Here is a 20,543-nt window from a genome sequence, read left to right on the forward strand (position 1 = left end):
CCTCCATCCCTGCCCCTGCTCCTTATCTCCCACTAGACTGTTTCAGAAAGAGAGAGAGAAAAAAAAGAAACCCCATCTAATGACATAGGTTTTCTGTTTGCTTGGGTTTCAAATAAATGGGAATTTGCTATAATTCTTTAAATTCCATTAGAAACTTTGACTGTTCAATTAGGACCCTAGCCTCTCTAATCCTGGCAGTAGTTTTTTGAGTTTGTAGGTACAAAAATAAGTATTTCCATTTTATAGATGAGGAAATTTTGGCCCAGTGATTAGACTACTTTGGTGTAGGATTCCCTGGGAAAAATCCATGGCCCCAGTGAAAGTAGAACCAGTGTCTCTGGTCTTCTTCCTACCACAGCAAAAGAAGTACTCACGTCATGATGTGGGTCTCCATTCCTGCCTCCACCAGAGCCCCGTCAACAAAGAGAGGAACCGAAGTGAAACCATACTTGTCCCAAGAGTGGCCCTCATCAAAACTCACCCTGTGTTGGAAACAAGTACACAGAAAAGACAGCTGAAAATAAAGCCACACTCTTCTGTAACCATATTTCAGGTTATTAAATTTTCCTCTGTATCTTGCTTTGTGGCAGTGTGGATTATCAATAGCTTTTTAATCTTCAACATCTCCTCATATTATTATGAGATTTGATCAAAACTGCATTTCCAGACTTGGGCGGCGACAGCACCTAGAGCTGCAGATATATTTCAACACATTAGAAGCAACAAACGACCCAAGCAGGAGGGCTTAGTGGATGGAGTGTCACGTTTCAAGTACTCAGAACGGAACCTGAGGTTCAATTTACAGCAAAATCCATTCAGCCCTTGGAGGTTCTGACACAAATTGAGTAAGGCTGGTGGACCCGAAGGAAAGGGAGGGGGTTTGTCTTTCAGATCAAACCTTACAAACAGCAATTTTCTATTTGTTCAAAACAGATGTCAGGATCATTTTCCCTCCCCAGTGCCACTTTAAGGGGTTTTTAGGGATGACCACTGAGAGCCTGAGATGTTCTGAGCAACACTGCCCCATCTTTCATCCAAAGGTAAGAGGAAGGTCTGGCCCTTTGTGGAAACAGAACCTGCAATGTTTTAAAGACATGCAACTAGTGGAGGAGACTTGAGCAATTCTGAGTGCTTGTTTCCTTTCCTTTTTTGATATTATCAAGGACTTGTCTGCCCCTTGATTTAACCAGGGGGCATAGCCCAAGGACCATCTCCTCTGAGAAGCTTTTCTCAGTATGCCTTCTTCCCCAAGACAGCCTTAGTTTCTTCATCCTCTATGATCAGTTTTGCTCTGGCTGATTCTTAATTCTACTCTATTTCCATAATTTAGGATTAAAATTCCCTTCTGTATGTTCCTATAATACCCAGGCCTTCTCCTATCATAGTGCTGACTAGTGACTCCTTAACTGATCTTGAATATCTCAGCTCAAGATTATAAACTCTGAGAGTTCAGAGATCATGTATGTCTTATCACTGAATAACCCCTTAATAACAAATATAACACAAATATATCTGTCTTACAATGCTCCTCACAGTATGTGTATACACACACACACACACATAAATTCTAATATATACACATAATATTTATATATATAATATATATAATGGTAAATAATATTTCTGTGAAGGTTTTTTGTTTGTTTCATCTTTTTTTTTTATTTTTTATTTTTTGAGACGGAGTCTCACTCCGTTGCCAGGCTGGAGTGCAGTGGCACGATCTCGGCTCGCTGCAACCTCCACCTCCTGGGTTGAAGCCATTCTCCTGCCTCAGCCTTCTGAGTAGCTGGGACTACAGGCACATGCCACCAAGCCTGGCTATGTTTTTGTACTTTTAGTAAAGAAGGGGTTTCACCGTGTTAGGCAGGATGGTCTCGATCTCCTGGCCTCGTGATCCACCCACCTCGGTCTCCCAAAATGCTGGCATTACAGGCATGAGCCATCGCACCCGGCCATGTTTTTTGTTTTTTTAAAGAGACAAGGGTCTCGCTCTGTTGCTCAGGCTGGAGTGCGTCAGCGTGATCATAGCTCACTGCAGCCTTGAACTCTTCAGCTCAAGTGATTCTTCCACCTCAGCCTCCCAAACACCTAGAACTACAGGTGTGTACCACTGGACCTGGCTAATTTTTTAATAAAATTTTATTTTTGTAGAGGTGGGGTCTTCTTTTATTGCCCAGGCTGGTTTCAACCTCCTGGCTGCAAGCAATCCTCCCACTTGGCCTCCCAAAGTGCTGGGATTACAGGTGTAAGCCACCATGCCCAGCCTAAACTGGGAGTATTTTTTTTAGGTCAAACACTATACCATTAATTCTTCTATTCTTAGTAGTTAACAGAAAACCCAGCATATAATTGATACTATATACATGTTAAATGAATACGTGAATGAAATAATAAGGAATAATGATGGACCCTCTTTAAATCTATCCAATCATTTCTGAAGCATGACTTACACTGGCACCCATAAGCTGGATGTGAATTAACACCCCATTAACAGCCAGCCCACATGGTTCACTCTCTACTCACTTACTTCTTTGTCTCTCTGTCTCTCTCTGATTTACTCTCTGTTTTATCCTCTCTGTCCTGATGTACAGATTAAAAACAATAATAAAGTCAATCTCTTAACCCAGCTAGAGTAACCAGTCTCTCAGACAACAATTTTTGCATTTATGGTATACCTTGAGCCGTGTTCACAAATGAAATGCAGACAGTCTGCCATAAACATCTTTATGAGTTCCTAAATTGTCATCATCTGTCTTGAATTTTAAGGATTTGATTATTTCAGTCTTTTTAAAAAATATATTGAAGGCTAAATAATCATTTCAACTAACCCCAAGAAAGTTGGGCATATCTAAATTGCTTTTCATAGAAACGGGTTTCTCATTTCAAAAGTGAAAACATGTATAATTGGGAATGAACTTTACTTTTTTTTTTACCATGTATTCCATCAGTTCCTAAAATAATCATAGTTGTTTCAGAATGTGTTGTGGCCACTAACAAGTGAACTCTGGTCGGTAAGTCCAGAAGGTAAGAAAATATTAGTTGGGATTTTTGTTTGGTTTGTTTTGGTGACTTTGGACAAACTGGTTATTGTCTTGGCAGATGAAAGCCAAAGTGAATTTAAGGCCTCTCTCTGTCTCATTCTCAGGATTTCCTTATCAATAAAAGGTCAGCATGAGCCACGTGCAGTGGCGTACGCCTGTAATCCCAGCACTTTGAGAGGCCGAGGCAGGTGGATCACCTGAAGTCAGGAGTTCGAGAGCAGCCTGACTAACATGGTGAAACCCTCTTCTACAAAATATGAAAAAAGAAAAAAAGAAATTATCCAGGCGTGGTGGCACATGCCTGTAATCCCAGCTACTTGGGAGGCTGAGGCAGGAGAATTGCTTGAATCCGGGAGGCAGAGGTTGCAGTGAGCTGAGATTGTGCCACTGCACTCCAGCCTGGGCAACAAGAGTGAAACTCCATCTCAAAATAAATAAATAAATAAATAAGATCAGCATTAGCAAAGCCAATTGCAGTGAGTGCCATGAGCACTGCAGGGAAGGAGGAGTCTTCATGTCACTGCCATAACGAGCAGGGCACAGGACAATCATCTTTAGTTTATACAATGAAGAGAAGACCCACAGACAGCAGATTCGGAGAGACCATCACAGCCTACCAGCATCAAGATAGGACCTCCAGATGGGGAGAGAAATTATAGATGATCAAGGGCCTGTTGTATGAAATGAGTTCACACAGAAGGAGCAAAATCCTTGCTAGAGGAAAGAGTGGATCAGCAGATACCTAAAGGCAGGACGAGAAACGCCAAAGTCCAGGTAGGAAAGGTAGCATAGACAATAACTGAAGCCCAAGGATGACATAGGTAAACACAAGCAAGTGGGCAGGACTTCAGAGCTAGGGTGATCTGAGATCAGTGATTTCTAATACTTTATTCTCACACTGAGGCAGTTATGAAGGACAAAACTCCTTAAAGAAACTCCAAAAAAAATAACATTAGAAAACTTAATCTCTTAGTTATCAAATATTTGGGTCTGGATAGGCTGCTGTTTGTGAAACTTATTATTCTTTGATGACTAGAAGTTTTCAAATATCCTGAGGTGATATATTGTATATTGAATTCTATATTGAATGGTATCCCCAAGGGATGTACTTTCTCCTCCTCAGGTCAGTAGCTCATTAATGGCCAAGACAAAGGAACTGCGAATTCCTTAATAGCTCCACAGGTGAAATTGAAATCAGCAGGATTGCCAATACTCAGGGAGACAGAAGCAAAATTCCACTTGATCTCCAAATAGTGGCAACACAGGACTGCAGAATCAAAGTCAAATAAAATGAATTTATCAAAATGTTACTGACGCCTACTACTACGTGCCTGATCTGGCAGTGACCTCAGGTCTAGGGATACAGAAATGAATAGAAAGTTCCCGGCTTCCACAGAACTTACTTTCTAGTGTGAGGAGATGAACAATATGGAAATAAATCAATGCAAAACTATGATTTAGAAATAAGTATCATGGAAACAACTAAAATAAGGTGATTTGATAGTCACCAAACAGCTATTTTGTACTAAAAATTTAAAAAAGCCGTTTCTACGGAGATGACATTTAAACTGAAATCTAAATGACAAGTGGAAGTATCCATGTAAAGATTCAGGAGAAAACCATTACAGAGGAAAGGTCTAATACGAAAAAGCTGCACTGTGAGAAGAACAGAAAGATGGTCAGTGGTTGTAGCTTAATGTGAACAGGGATTAGTTGAAAGAATTAGTAGAAGAAAGTAAGGCAGAAGCCAAATCCTGAAGGACCTTATTTTCAGTTGAAATAATATAATTTGATTTAAGCCTTAAAAGACAAGTTTCAATTCTCTGTGATAAATGGATTATCAAGACCCAAAGTGGATGCAAGGAAATGAGTTGGGGAGGGGTGGTAATTTAAGAGACCACACCAAGATGGGGCTTGGATGAAGATTATTATAGGGGAAAAAATTGGAAATATTTAGGTTATTTTTAGAGATGAAGTCAATGAATTTGGTGATAAAATATATAGAGGTTGCATGAGCAAAAGAAAGAAATCATGGAAAATATTGATTTGCAGGAGTGTTAAGCAATTGACAGGGAAATTAGAAAATCAGGAGAGGCAGTTTTTTTGTTTGTTCTTTTTTGTTGTTGTTGTTGTTGTTTTGTTATGTTTTGTTTTGAGACAGTCTCACTCTGTTGCCAGGCTGGAGTACAGTGATGCATTCTCAGCTCCTTACAACCTTCGCCTCCTGGGTTCAAGCGATTCTCCTGCCTCAGCCTCCTGAGAAGCTGGGACTACAGGTGCACACCACCACACCCAGCTAATTTTTGTTTATCATCTGTTTGTTTTTGTTTTGGTCCATGTTAAGATTGCTGCTTTTTGGACTTCCATATTGTAATATTGTTAAGAAGACCTTTGGATTTCTCATCATAATTGGGGATGTAAATTTGGAAGTCATTTATAAGACAGAAACAACTTAAAGCAGAATGCTTAATTCAAACAAAAACAAAACAAAACAAAACCCACCAAGACCTACAATTAGAGAAATGAGATTAGCTAATAAAATGTATAAAGCTGAAAAAAACTGGAGTCATTGGTCAACTACAAGTTAAATATTTTCTGGAAATGCCACTATCATGAGAGGTGACCAAGCCACTGTGAGTCTAGGATGTACTCCCAGATATATTACAAGCATCAGAAAAGAAATCATCCTTCTACCCAATCCTAAATACTATGTTCAATTTTAATAATTGTAGAAAAACTGACAAGAGTAATTACAGGTAAAAAGCAAATGGTCCTAAAAACAGGTTATATGAATTTTAGGCGGCTTACTTTTAAAAGAAGAAGAAAAACTGAATTAATTACCATTGCATCTTAATTTTTGTAAATGAGAAAGCTTCCAAATATTTTAAAGGTCTATTTATTGACTACCAAAAAGGGATAATGTCAGTGAAGGAAATTAGACAGAATGTAGTCAGATACGTGGAACTATTGATTATTTAACATACAGATAGAATAAGGGAGAAAAGATTTCCATGTGACCCTTCTAAAGAGAACAGTCAAATATTTGTGGATAAGAATATAAGTTCCCAAGTACACAGTCCCATTCAACAGTGTATCCCAGCCCCTACACTAATGCTAGATAAATAATATATGCTCAACAAATATGTATGCAATAAATGAAAAAATGAATAAAATCTGTCTTGAGTTGCATATCATATCATTTCCCAGAACTTAGAAAGGCTTTTCTAGCCTAAGATATTTCTAAGATATACATTGAGGTCCTTCCCAGCTGCACTTTTCTAAAAATCATATGTAATTCTGTAGCAGGCTTATTCTGCATAGATCTGAGTGTCAGATTAGAGGTCAATGGGCAGAGATTACAAGTAGGTTTATTATTGTTCAGCATGAAAAACAATCTTTCTAACAACTAAAGCCATTATACAAGATGGGAACTATGTACGGTGGGTATTTGCAGGTCGATTAGCACTGTGATATTTCGGTAAACTGAGGTAACTCTTTGGGGATGTCACAAAAGTATCAGCTATACCAAGTATAATACTAGTTTAAATGACTTCTCTAAGACCTTCTCCTGCTTCAGGTGTCTTTTTTTTTTTTTTTTTTTTGAGACGGAGTCTCGCTCTGTCGCCCAGGCTGGAGTGCAGTAGCCGGATCTCAGCTCACTGCAAGCTCCGCCTCCTGGGTTTATGACATTCTCCCGCCTCAGCCTCCCCAGTAGCTGGGACTACAGGCGCCCGCCACCTCGCCCGGCTAGTTTTTTGTATTTTTTAGTAGAGACGGGGTTTCACCGTGTTCACCAGGATGGTCTCGATCTCCTGACCTAGTGATCCGCCCGTCTCAGCCTCCCAAAGTGCTGGGATTACAGACTTGAGCCACCGCGCCCGGCCATTCCTACTTCAGGTGTCTATGACTATGATACTGACATGACATAAACTAAAAGGAATAGAATCTTCCAGTAACAATCAGAATCCTCCTCGGAAGTCTCTAGCACAGAAATAGAGAGCTACAGTGGTCACTGAGAATCAATGTTCCTCCCTCTGGTAAGGTGTATTGCTCCATTTCATTTTATCACGAGCACATGAGATGGTAGCATTTTAGCCACCTGGAAGTTCTTCAGAACAGCATATGCAGTTTTGCTTTTCAGAGGCATGTATTGTTTAGAACTATTGTTTTCATTTGAAAGTTTCTCTGAACAAAATGCTAGCACGCACAACCAAAGAAACACAAAAGGCCAGGTGACGTTTTCCTTTCCGTTGCCAAGAACATCCCATTGAGAGATGCTGACAGCTTGTCAGGGCTAAGCAAACAGTCACACCCCGTCTACCTGCCCATTAGGTGCTCTGCTGATGGTGAGTTTTCATCAGATCTCTGTATTCAGTGGCGGTCCATTGTTTATCTCACTCTAATGCTTCTCAGGTACAAAGGAGATGGAGGGTTTCCCTGAAATAGCACTTAGTTCTAATCTCAAAGCATTCAAATGTACATGATCACAAACAGATGGGTTCATTTGTATGCTGTTTTGTGTTCACGCCTGTCTGGCTACCTATCATTTCAATTTGTAGGAAACAACATGCCTTGTTAGCCTAGCTAAAGTTTCCCCAGCTTTTCAATTATTACTCTTATTTTCTCTTAAAGACAATGTAGCTATTATTTAAATCTGAGAGCCACTACATCCCAGTGGGTAATCTGGTGTCTTTTTCCTTTTCAAATGTTAATATATGTACATCTGTATATAAAACAATGTCAGTCTGAGATCTATGGCAGAAAATGGCAATGAACTGATTACCTAACCTATCTTCCTCTTAAATTGAGCTATTTGTTTACCTTGAGGGTTGTCACTTAATTAGAAGCTCCTGGTAAAGAAAAAGTTGGTTTAAGTTTCAGAAGATTTTATCTCACAAGCAGGAGACAAAATCAGTCAACAATTTCATAAGAAAACATTGATGATAATAACAGTGTCAAGCCCTTACAAAAACTCACTTAGCCTTTGAAAGAGGCCTGCAAAGGATAATTCCCAAATGAGTTTGTTGTTGTTGTTGCTGTTGTTTACTAACACATACACTCAACAGCTGGCATTTAACCCCTTCCAGGGACTGCCTTAGAGAATAGCATTCGTAGAAAGGCAAGTAAGCAAAAATCATGGTCTCTGTCATGTTCAAGAAAACATTTGTAGTATTTATGACAAATGGCAGTATCAACATCCTATAAATGGAGATAATGCCATTTCAAAAGCTTAGTTTGAAAAATCATTCTTAATACTTTGTAAGTTAGAATAGTCAAACAAATGGAGGGTGATATTACCATTGTTATATAAGAGGAAATTCAGTGGGAGTGCAGTACTTTTTTTTTTCCTGAGCTCTATAAACATCTTTTACCAAGAAAAGAGATATTACATTGAACAAGGGAAAACTCAAACTTTGTAGTGATGACTTTGAGAGTCATGATTTGGTCCTACATAAATATTCCTAAATGAATATTGAGTAATTTTCCCAACTTGGATGGTTTCCTTCCAGGCATAATCAGACAAGCACTCCGTTTGGAAGTGAGGCAGTCTGGAGATAAAACTTTTGTGGATCAGACTGAACTGTTAGATGTAAGGATGCTAAGATTTGACAAAACCAAAACTCTCTTCCCTGTACTCCTGCCATGTCAAATATACTCTCCTCTTCTACCACCAAAAGGAAATGACAAAAATAAACTATTTCTTTCCTCAGCACAAGGAAACTTCTGCAGAATGCTTTAAGAATCAATGATTAAGTAAGTGCTAGGTCCCTACATAATCAAGGAGAGTGATGGCCAAGTTTAAGGGCTGGTTGCTAGCCCCTTCTCCAGGACTTACAGGGAAGAAACCAGGCCAGCTAAACCTGTCTGTAGGACATTTATCAACTCTCTTATGCAGATTTAGATGGAAGTTTTTAACATGATGGGAGCTAAGAAACATTGCCTTTCTTGGTTTAAAAACAAGCTTGTTTTAAGACTCAAGCTGTCTTCTCTGAGAGTGCAAGTCCTACTCAGTCCATAATAGAGATAGCTCTTTCCTCTACAGAGGCAGATGGGTTTTGATTGCAGAAAAAATTATCTACCAGACCAACTTTAATCCCTTAAACTGGCATGTAAGTTCATCTGAGTCCTACTTACCTCTATTTACATTTTTGGTCTCAATCAAATAGTCTCCTGAACACCCCCTACATTACTCGAATTCTGGACTTCAGTCAAAGTTTTCTCTTTCCTTGGCTTGCGTCTCACCTCTCCTGTAACTCCTGGTATCCTTCTCTCAAAGGTCAGTCCTCATGTCACCTCCTGCAGCAGGAGGTGAGAGAAGGCTGCCAAGCTCCTTACATACCAGGCTTCAGTATTCCAGCAATACACACAGTCAGCATCCTTTAGCAGACACTGCTTTCACTTCTAGTCATGCATGTACTGCCTAAACATCTTATCTTGAGTATAACCTCCTGGAGGGCAGGGACTATGTCATAAGCCTAGGTGTGCTTGTTATAGTATACAGAAAATTAGCAACCAGAACAGAAGAGCATCCATGACAGAAACCTAACTTGGTGCTGCCAGGTACACGTCTAGCCTTGAGAAAGGTATTTAACACGTTTGCTTTTTGATGCCATTATAAGTGGGTGATAGAAAGGTACCTACATACATAGGTTGGTCAAGCATTAAATGAGATAATTCATGTAAATAGTTTAGAACAGTGCCTGGAATGTAATAATCCCTCAATAAATACTGACAATCATTAATATCAAGCAATTCTAGTATTTGGATACTACCAAAAAACCATATAAATCAGTAGTAAAAGGATAAGAAACAATTACATTGGGAACTTTTACAAGCTCATCCTTGAGGTGGGAAAGCGCTCCTCTTATAAATGGCTCCACGCATCTTTTTAACATCTATTTGCACAATCTCTCCATATCATAGTGGTAGAACTATTTCACTATATACTAGATTGAGCTTTAAGAAACTGGTAATATTTGATCATTTTTGACCTAAAAATGACAATTTCATATGGTTTCACTTAAAATGGTCAAATTGAGAGAATCCTTCTTAAGTCTTTGCCAGAGGGACTGAAGATTGGATTTGCCATTAGGGAATCCTAAGCCTTTCCTGATTACAGTCTGATGCTTTCCAGTAAAATTATTACTCTAAACGTGTTTATCGCCCAATATCTAAGACCTGGTAGTTAGGCCAGGGTCCACCTTCCTGCCCATGTGAATCCGACCAACTATACTGTAGATAGGATATTGTCCACCTACAGATATTCACTCTTCCAAGTATTCCCTTTGCTGAATCTGCAGCCTGAAATTCTTTCCCTTCAGGGCATAAATACACATGAGACTCATCCATTCCCTGCCAAAAACACAAAACAACAGCAGCAACAAGTTGTCGTCATCGCTGTCGTCGTCGTCATCATCATCATCATCATCATCTATTCTCACTCAACTCTGTCCTTGTGGAAGGTCTTGCATATACACCGTCAGCTCCATTTCATAATCTTACTCTTTGAAAGCAATAATCTATACTGTCTCTATTTCATTTCATTGCTTATCATCCACTCAGTAGTTCATTCGTTTATAAATCTATTACAGTCTAACTTTCATCCCCACCTGTTTCAATTCTACTCTGACAAAAATCATGAATAACCTCCTATATTGCTTAATCCTAGGTTGTTATTATTCCATAACTGACTTGATCTGATTGTAGAATTTGATGCTATTAATCACCCCTTTCTTCAGCATTCATGAAAATATTTCCCCTGAGTTTCTGTATTTTGGCCATTTCTATTTAGCCTGTCCCATAATTTCTTCCTGCACTCTGAATATTGGTTTTCAGCAGAGTCCATAGGAGTCCCTGGTTTCTCCCTGTACTCACTCTCTTGAGGCACTGAGCCCACTACCATAGCTTTAACTACCACCTAGTGGCTAATGACTTCAAAGCTAAAGTGTCAGCCTAGACCATTCCCGATCTTCAGATATTTGACAACTCACGGCCATTTCTGCTGAAATATTCATAGAAACCACTAACTCAACTTCTCTAGAACTGAACTCAGTATCTGTTACATGTACTTAACCCTCCTCTTCCAATTTCCATCTCTCCTGTTTTGGATTACTGATCTTGGCTATATGAACTGCAGGTCCTTCCCGCTGTCTTCTGCCTTATCTGACCACTCATTACCACCCACCCTATTCATTACCCCTCCCCATCTGAATTATCTGGCCTACTATTGCTACTTATGAGTTAGATGATGTAAAAGCTATTAAATGGATGGATGGATAAATAAATGGATGAGGAAATGTACAAATGGGTACAAAACCATGCAGAATAACTCATCACAATTCTCTCCACCAAAAAGCTGCTCATTAGCTCATTAATAGGGTAGGGAGCTCTCCTTACCACAAATGCCTGACTGGCAGAGGTGTGTGTTTCATGGCTACGAGGGCGCCACCCCAGTCTAGGAACCAGACATTGTACTCTTCATCAAAGATCTGGAACAACAACAACAACAACAACAATCATAGCAGCACCTTACATTTGCACAGTGCTTAACAGTTTACAGTCTTTCATATACATTGTTTCATCTAGGTTCTAAGCCTTCCAACAGCACTATCAGATAGTTTCGTAAGTATCATCTCCATTTGATTGATGAGGAAATGGGCTCACAGAAAACAAAGAACTCTCCCTAGGCCACTCAAATTGCATTTTCAGGGCTCTTTCCACTACTAGTACTGTGAACCAGCATGCTACATGAAGGTGAGGCAAAAAGGTGCATGCTCAACTAGATAACCCAAAGCAAAGTATGACTTTGAAGAAATTCCCCTATCTTTCTAGGTAACTAAGTTACTACTCAGCCTTCTTCTCTTCTTCCTCAGCTATTCAGACATCTGCTAATTTGTCAATGGTCTGTGTCTTATAGTGTTGTTTATACATTATCTAGGAACTTAAAAGACAATTTTTCACCAACTATGGTAAAACTAATAACTGATATAGCCACCACCTCCCTGCAAGTTGGATGAAGACCCAAGTTGGGTGTCTATGAATCCCTACTCTAAGTGGTCATTGGAACACAGTATGTCCAGGGACCTAAAGTTATTCATTCTTTATTTCATCTATTTGTCTGTTACTTATCCATCCATTCACTCATTCATTCACTTATTCAGTGTTCCATCCATCCATCCGTCCGTCCCTCCATCTAACCACAGGCATTTTCTAAGCACTGACTGCAATACAAGGTTCTGAGTCAAGAGAACTTCAGACCTAAGCTCACATCTATCAATGCTTATACCAGATATGACTTTTCAATCTTCAACCTTAAACAGGAAAACTATTTCTCCAGCAGAGAACTAATCTCAACTTTAGATCTTCTAGGGGAAAGTATGCTTGGAGAATTCCTACAGCACTTAACCACTGACGGTGGTTTATGCAGCCTAGATGGAGAAGTTGGGATGGTGGGTTAAGTGAAGAGGGCTATAAGAGGATAAGGAGGTACAGACAGATTCAAAGAGGGAATGGGTAGGAGGCATGGGGTCTCCTATATATATGCCCCAGGGAACCTTAGAGAGAAAAAGTAGTTTCTCAGTCCTAAACCTCTTTTTTTTTTTTCATATTTATCTTCAAAGAAAAGAAAAATGTCCCTATTAATGACGAGCCTCAATGCACAAAGGACCTAAGGGTGATTCACTTATATTCCAGATATAAACATAGACTCTGAGTCTGCAATGCTAGGCTTTTCTCTCCAGAGCTTAAAGGATGGCTCTGTGATAAGCCACATAATGGAACTGCTGGGTTGAAGCCTAAGAATGACGAACACAGGAGGAGGCACTGGGGAGGAGGGAGAAGTTATCCTCATCCTTTCCTCTTGATTTTACCATCTGGCCACTGCTCATTTTTGCCCTGTCTAGCACTGGAGTGAAAAAGTGGATTCCTTAGCTGTTTAAGAAAGGAGGAAAGAAAAAGTATTGACAACACTGATCAGGTGAGCTACTTCTTGAGGTAGAGAGACCTCCAGAAATGGTTTGTCTATGAGGATATTTTGTACCAGATGAGTTTGTATTCCAGCTTCCACCCTCCTTTGGCTCTCATAATAGGTTATTTTACATTTTGAAGGGTATGATCTTATTTATGCATCTGTTCCCCAGTCACCTGATTATGACCTTGTGGGTAGGAACCTTATTCTTGACTGTGTGCCTTGCAGTACTTGACATAGTTGCTTTTGTCTCATAGGTACTTGGTAATCTTTACAATGCTGGTAGTGCTGACACTGGTGGAAATGGGGATGATAATGGTGGTGGTGATGACAATCTTCACTAAAGGATCCAAACAGGAAATTATCTAACTAGAGTTCATATGGTGACTCTACCTTTACCATCAAGATATTCAGTGTCCTTCTCTTGTCTTCTCCATGGAGAAACTGTCTCACTTTTAAGACTTAGTAAAATGTCACTCCTCCTTGTGATGTCTTTCCCAGTTTTTCCAGCAGCATGTATTCCTCTCTTTTCTTTGTGTGCTAATAATGCCACTAAAATACTACTATCACCCTGAACTATAGTTAGTTGGTTATGAACCCATTTCTTCTATTTAATTTTGAGCTTTTTAATGAAAGGGACTCCAAATTATTCAGTTGCCTCCTGGAACCTGACACCTAGTTGACATTGTATAAATCTATTTGTCCAGTATAGTAGCCACAAGAGAGTATTTAAATTTAAATTAATTAAAATAAATAAAATTAAAAATTAATTCCTCTGACATAGTAGTCACATTTCAAGTGCTCCATAGCTGCATGGGCAAGCACAGATATAGAACTTTTCCATCATCGCTGAACATTCTATTGGACAGCATTGCTGTAAGTGTTTGTAAAACTGAATTAACGTTTCATGCAGTCATATATCTATTAAGCTGTTTCATACTTACTCAAGACAGTCTACACAATACTTAAACAACCACTGACTTCCATGGCTTTGTCAGTTTTAACGTTCTAATCCTTGCATTTTATAGATACAGAAACACATCCCCAAAGGTGAAGAGAACAGCTTGCCAAGAACTCTTGGCACACTGATGACAAAAACAGTTTTATCAGTTGTATCCCCAGCAACCAGCACAGTACTTAGCATCTGGACCTGTTACATACATATGGCTGAAGGAAAGAATAAGTGAACTGGGAAAATTCCAGTTCCTCCTATTCCCTGCCCAATGCCCTTCTCATTTTACCCCATTACCCCTCTAACCTGCCAGCCAAATTGACCAAACTGAACAGCTGCTTCAAGTGTTTTGAAACTACAAAGTCATAATGAGACTGAGAATCTACAGGATGGAGAGAGAGATTGGTAGAACTTACTCTAAATGCCTCCTCCCTTTTTCTCAATTCACCCAGTTACCTGTCTCCATGTGTTGCCCCCATCGGAGGAGATGAACACACCAATATCAGTATATGAGAGCTCCGGGCCAATGTTGCCTGAAACATAAGCAGATCATTTGAGATTGTCAGGAGTTTACCAATTAAGTGTGCTTAGGGCTGGGGGAGCAGAGAGTAAAGGTTTTCTAAGTAATATTTACAGCTAATTTGTGCAGTTTCTTTCTTGGTGCCATATCAGAAGCCCAGCAGGAAGAAAAACCCAATATGGGAGAAAATGTAAATAGTATGACAGAAGTGCATCATTCAATGACATGAGTCAAAGACTGAATATCGATTAGTTCAGGTCTCTTGAATTATTTACTCTGTATACCAATAATCTCTTACATTGCTCCTGACAGGTATTCCCTGAAGGAAGCAAAGACTGGAAGAGTAGACAAATATGGAGAAACTGAGCATAGGAGCCTGAGAAAAACTGGTGTGTGTGCGTGCGCGCATAACTGTGTGTCTGTGTGTTTGCAACTTGTCAACATGTCCTTTGAGTGCCAGGCAGTTGAGTGACCCAATGGCAGAGACTATGTAACCTAAATTATACAGTGCCCAGAAGAAGATGACCACACTCAGCATACCATGGCCATCAAACATGGCAGGAAAAGAAGTCACCTGGCTTATGCCTAGACCGACCACACTTGCTGCTTCCATCCTTTCACACTCTCCTCTTCTCTCTACCCTTCTTTTTCTTCCCCTGGCCCTCCATCACCCTGTGGCTGTGCTTATTAAAAAGAAAGTGGTCAAGCTTTTCTAGTCCATCTATATTGATTTAGTTTTCCCAATGGGCAGTCCTCTTCTCAGAACCTAAAAAAATGCCCCCAACCTAATAGTGCTCAATAAATAATTGTGGAATGAATGAATGGGAAAACAAATGACTGGATCATGTTCCAACATTGACGTGCACTTGAGGAGGTTCTGACAACCAGGAAGGAACCCTAAACATGTAAGAGTTTATCATATTGGCTGATATTTTTTCTTTAAAAATAGCAGGAAGAGAATGTTAGCTCCCATACATCTGTAGCCTAAATAGGAGCACAACAAAAATGCAATAATGAAAATGTTAATTGAGCTCCTGACATTTAATGCTTCAAGATGAGAAATTAAAGCCAGGCTACAGCTTGTCAAGCTCCAATCAGCATCAGGGAGCACACAGATAGCCAACTTGTTTTGAGACTCAAGTTTCCAAAAATCATCCCTGGGCTCAGGGTTCAGGATTCAGGCAGTAGGTGTGAGAGGAGTAGGGAGAGGCTTCGTGAGTAGATCCATCGAGTTCTGCCTGGAATTTTGGATTCAACTCCCCAGATACAGGTTTTAGAAGACACAGGTGACGAAAGTAAAGAGGAATGGGGAGGAGAATGTCAACCCAAGTTGCTTGGTGGTTGTGGTAACCTGGAGCATTGTGTTAAGAAGGATTCGTTGGTTTCAACAGAATAGAATGTGGTGGTGATCAATAGATGTCTACCAAGGGTGACAGAGAGAGAGGGAGGCAGGAGCACAGTTGCTCCAGAGCTATGTATCTTCCATCCCTGGCATGGCTTCTAAGGATCTAGTTTATCATCCCTCACCTTCCTTAGAAGCTGGTTCTGTCAACATCTTCAACCTCTCTTTCAAAGCTCGACTAGATGGATTTTGGGGGCCTTATGGTGGTAAGAACCCAAGGCTCACAGTGAACTCTATTTGTGGAAATATCTTCTGTCAGTTGAAAAGACCCCTGAAAGAAAATGCTACTGATCACAGAGACTAGAAAGTTGGTTTCCAGATGAACAGACAGAAAATATGTACCCAGGAGGAGTTGATCTTTGAACATGCACAGTTCCTAGGTGACTCTGTGGGTGATTTCTGATAGGAAGAGCTTGAGTTATGTTGTCAGAGAAGGAGGATTTGTAAAACGAGCCTTGCTGGCTGAAGTGGAATTGCAGCTCAGCTAGTGACTGCCAACCACGTTGGAAGAAGGGGATGCAGCTGTTGCCCACTTGAGTGGTATGATGAGACAGGAGCGGGAGTGAGATGGAGAAGAAGAAGAAGAACTGGGATCTTTTCTCACCGACAGCTTAGGTGGTAAATGACGGAGGGCCCATGCCCCTTTTGGAAGCTTTAAACAACTTTCTTTTACCCTCATTTCCTCCCAGTGGTATCCTTCTCTGCTCCTTAAATATTTTTGAAAAAAAAATAAAAGGGAGAGAATTTTGAAGTCCTCTGAGGGCTAGCAACGCTTCTCTCACCACCATTGATGCCAGAGGGATCTGCTGCCCATACGGGGTGGCTACAGGTTCAGTGGGGGAGGAAGCTGACAGTGTACAATCAATGTGCCCCTGCAGGGACAGGGGCAGGAGGAGGGCTGCCACAGAAGGAAAAACAGGAGGGTGCAAACATTCAGAGTTTACAGGAAGCCTGGCAGGGAGTGTGGTTAGCTGTGGAGCTGGCATGGAAAGGGACTCAGAGATAGGTCTGGTTGAATGGCTACAGAACAGAGCACTAGAGGTGGAATCAGAGGGAGAGTGGGCTGGAACAAGACACCTGTTTCCACCTGCCCACAGTCTCTTCATCCCTAAATTGAGGAGGATAGTAATCGCCATTTCTACATCATTGTGCAGTTGTGCAATCAAGGCAAGGAGAGTGCTTTGCATGCTGTAAGGCACTGTGAGGATGTGAGGTCTTTAATACTAGCTGGAAACCACTGTGTTAAGGATATTAGGAACCCTAGTGTTTCTGCTTGCAAAGGCAATTGCCAAACTCTCCATACTGGAATTCCATTTGTTCGGAGATGTCCTCAACAGGAGTTAGACATGAATCTCAGGCTATACTTTTATCCACGCAGCTTACCTGAGACCACATCTCAGTTCAAGGTGGGGAAAGGGAGTCAGCAGTGGAAGCGGAGAGAGCCCAGGGTGGCTGACACCTGAAGGAAGGTGGAAGGCACCGATGTGGGAAAGGACCCTGCAGAGGCAGGCTCCATGCAGGCCACTGAAGATATAATTAGCTGACTCCATAGTTATCTTCCTGATGGCAAATAACCTCCCAGGGTGACCAGAGCAAGCAGGGTAAGGAGAAGCTGGGTATGAAGAAGCATGCACCAGTGACTTAGCCCTGGTTTTTCATCAGGATCTCATCAGCTGAGTTATATCTCTCCCAAAAATCCAGGGCATGGCAAAAAGCCTCAAGAATTACAGGGGGAGATAAAAAGGAATTAGCAATTCTGATACATATGGACAAAAAAATTCAAAAACAAATCTTTAATGTCTTTGTGTTTGCTAATTTACAAAGTACTAATTGAGAAGCAATATGCTGGTCACAGGTAAGAACAACTACCATTAATCCTACCTTATGATGGACTGAGCACTCTGCTGGGTCTTTAGACACACACTTCCATCTCCAATTTTTACAACACCCCCACAAGGTAGAAAACATTCCAGTTTTACAGTGAGAAAAATGAAGCTCAGAGGTTAAAAACTAAGCCAAATGCACAAACCTAGTAAGTGTCAGGGCTCAGCCTGGAAAACAGGAGGACAAGGTTCCTCAGTTTCTCTGTGTGCCTAGTGTATGCATAGATGTATGGATTCTGTTGAAGGAGATGAGCACATTATATTCTTCTGATGTAAGAAGAAGAGTTTTAACTTCTATAATATTAATGATGATGATAAGTGACATGTACTAAGTATTCAATATGTCCCAGGCACTGTTCTAAGCATTTTACTTATTTATTTCTTATTTATTGAGCCAGAGTCTCACTGTGTCACCCAGACTAGAGTGCAATGGCACCGTTTTGGCTCACTGCAACCTCAGCCCCCTGGGTTCAAGTGATACTCCTGCCTCAGCCTCTCTAGTAGGTGGGACTACAGGCATGTGCCACCACACCTGGCTAATTTTTGTATTTTTAGTAGAGACAGGGTTTCACCATGTTGGCCAGGCTAGTCTCGAACTCCTGACCTCAGGTGATCCTCCTGCCTCGGCCTCCCAAAGTGCTGGAATTACAGGCATCAGCCACTGCACCTGGTCATTGTTCTAAGCATTTTAAATTCGTTGCTTAATTATATCCTGCAATTATATTATTCTGGTACTATTATGCCCACTTTGCCAATGAAAACACTGAAGTTCAGAGTGGTCAAGCCACAAAGAACAATACCTGGCTACACACTAAACATTCAGATAATACTAACTTTTATTATTCATCCCTACTTTTTGATGTAGCTTCCAGTTCAGCCCTGGGCCTCCTGTAGGTCTTGAGGAGAGGCATAGGGTCCAGCAGCCCTTGAGATGGGAAGACCAATCCACATGGATTGCAGAGTTTGAGGATCACTCCTCCAGCCAGGGGAACAGCAACAGAGCCTGCCCTCATCTCTCCCCAGCCTGGGCTCCCTGAAGCCAGTGGTATTAAGCATAGTTGCTCCCAACCATCTGGGGTTGACAGGAATTGACTGAAATGCTAGAAGGCTATGCCAGCTGTCAGTCCGATGAGGGTGGTTGGTCACTGGTGGTATGTAAAAGCTCACACAGTTGGAGGCTTGGAGAAGGAAGCCATGCCTAGACAGTAGGAACTCCAGGGACCAGAGCTTTGGATTGATGAGAGAAAACAGAATGTACCAGCTCCAAAAGTCACTGTGAATTTATCTGCTTTCATTAGAAAAATAAGCTGACCAACACCAGCGCTCTAACTTCTAAGATCAGCAGGCTGCCTTGCTTTATGCCATCAATGTATTCCTGAAAAGGTGTATGGAAATGCAGGGCATGCTAATCAGAGCACACTCCACGGGGACTTCAGCTTTCATCTTGGAGTTGCTTTATCTTCATTTCCGATTGATGCTCAGTGGACAGTGATTCCAACAATACAACCTTAAGTTTTTCTGCCCTTTGCCCTCAGGCTCTCAGCCAAGTGGTTAATCATATGTAAACAAGCCTTTACACGCACTAGAGACCTCCTGATTAAAAACAGCTCTGGGATGGAACCCTCTGTAAAGAATCATCTGTGTAAAGAGAAAACTACCCCAACTTATATTTGGTGAGCTAGGAAGTTCATCTATCACGTTTTCTTAAAGTGTGGATTCCTATTATAAACAACCATTCTGATTGGTCAGTTTATTTTGAGAGAAACTCTGGCCTCTTGCTAAGCACAGGGGGCTGCTCTGTGTCCCCGGGGAAGATGCATGAACTTAGGAATTACAAATGCCTGGAGCTCTTTGCATCTTAGGTTCTTGGATGGGTTTTGGGGAATCCTGCATATTTGCTGGGGAGAGTGCCCATAGCTTTCATCTGATGCTCAAATGAGTCCAAGACCCAAAAATAGGTGACACGTTTATTCTAGATACTCTCAGTAAGGAAGAAGCCCAGGGAATGCTTTCCTTACCTGTAGCCACCACAAGTCCTGGGGCTGTCTCCTTGCTAGAGATTCTTCCTGAGGAATATGGATTTTCAGAGAGCTGCAGGTGCAGATGTAAGGAACAGAAGGGCTAAAATGGAGAAGGAAATAGTTTCATTCTAGGAAATTCCAGACACCTGTATCCCTGCCCCACTAGAGATGGACTTCCCTATGTTCAGCTCCCAGAAATAGCAAGGCATTGGATGGTGAGTCACATAGTTTTGGGCAGAAGACATCCACACCTGAGACAGCTGGTATGCTAAGATTAGAAGCTCCACTGAGTACCTTCCATAAACGCCCTCCTGCCTCTGCCCCCTAACTTGAATCTTATGCCTCTCCCTCTCTTCCTCACCTAACCTATCCAACGTCCAGTTCACGGCTGGCTTTATGAAGCCTACTTGACCATTCCTTCTACCAGGATGACACTAACATTCTCGCATTTCTGATCTTGACCATCAATTCTGCTTCTTGGAGCTCTAAGGGCCCTCCAGGAGGAGTGAAGAGGGGAAGCTATGTGAACTAGGCCAGGCCCTCCATCTTCTTCAGCCAGATTGTCTCCGTCTCTGTTTTATGTATTTTGTTCCTATTTATAATTTTACTTAAAATATTTGAAGCCATCATCTAAAACCTATATAGTCTGTGTTCTCTATTTATTCACTTATTTATTCATCTATTCACATTGGAGTGTTCTTAAAAGGGCTTGGGGATTTACAGAGACATATTCTGTACAATAAATACAAATAAGATG

The 20,543-nt window shown here is 41.0% G+C and overlaps 1 protein-coding gene across 1 annotated transcript in view; it reads right to left on the reverse strand.

Annotated features, from left to right (window-relative positions):
* The window catches only part of SORCS3 (sortilin-related VPS10 domain containing receptor 3), a 617,501-nt gene that overhangs the window by 86,624 nt on the left and 510,334 nt on the right, over positions 1 to 20,543 (reverse strand). The window contains exons 12-14 of the mRNA XM_011957327.1: positions 14,417 to 14,493; positions 11,439 to 11,530; positions 375 to 482 (exon numbers count right to left, since the gene is read on the reverse strand). Of these exons, the coding sequence (XP_011812717.1) occupies positions 375 to 482; positions 11,439 to 11,530; positions 14,417 to 14,493 (277 nt within the window). The remainder of the gene's footprint in view (positions 1 to 374; positions 483 to 11,438; positions 11,531 to 14,416; positions 14,494 to 20,543) is intronic.

The sequence above is a fragment of the Colobus angolensis genome, unplaced genomic scaffold (assembly GCF_000951035.1).
Source record: "Colobus angolensis palliatus isolate OR3802 unplaced genomic scaffold, Cang.pa_1.0 Scaffold44, whole genome shotgun sequence".
In the NCBI taxonomy this organism is placed as follows: Eukaryota; Metazoa; Chordata; class Mammalia; order Primates; family Cercopithecidae; genus Colobus; species Colobus angolensis.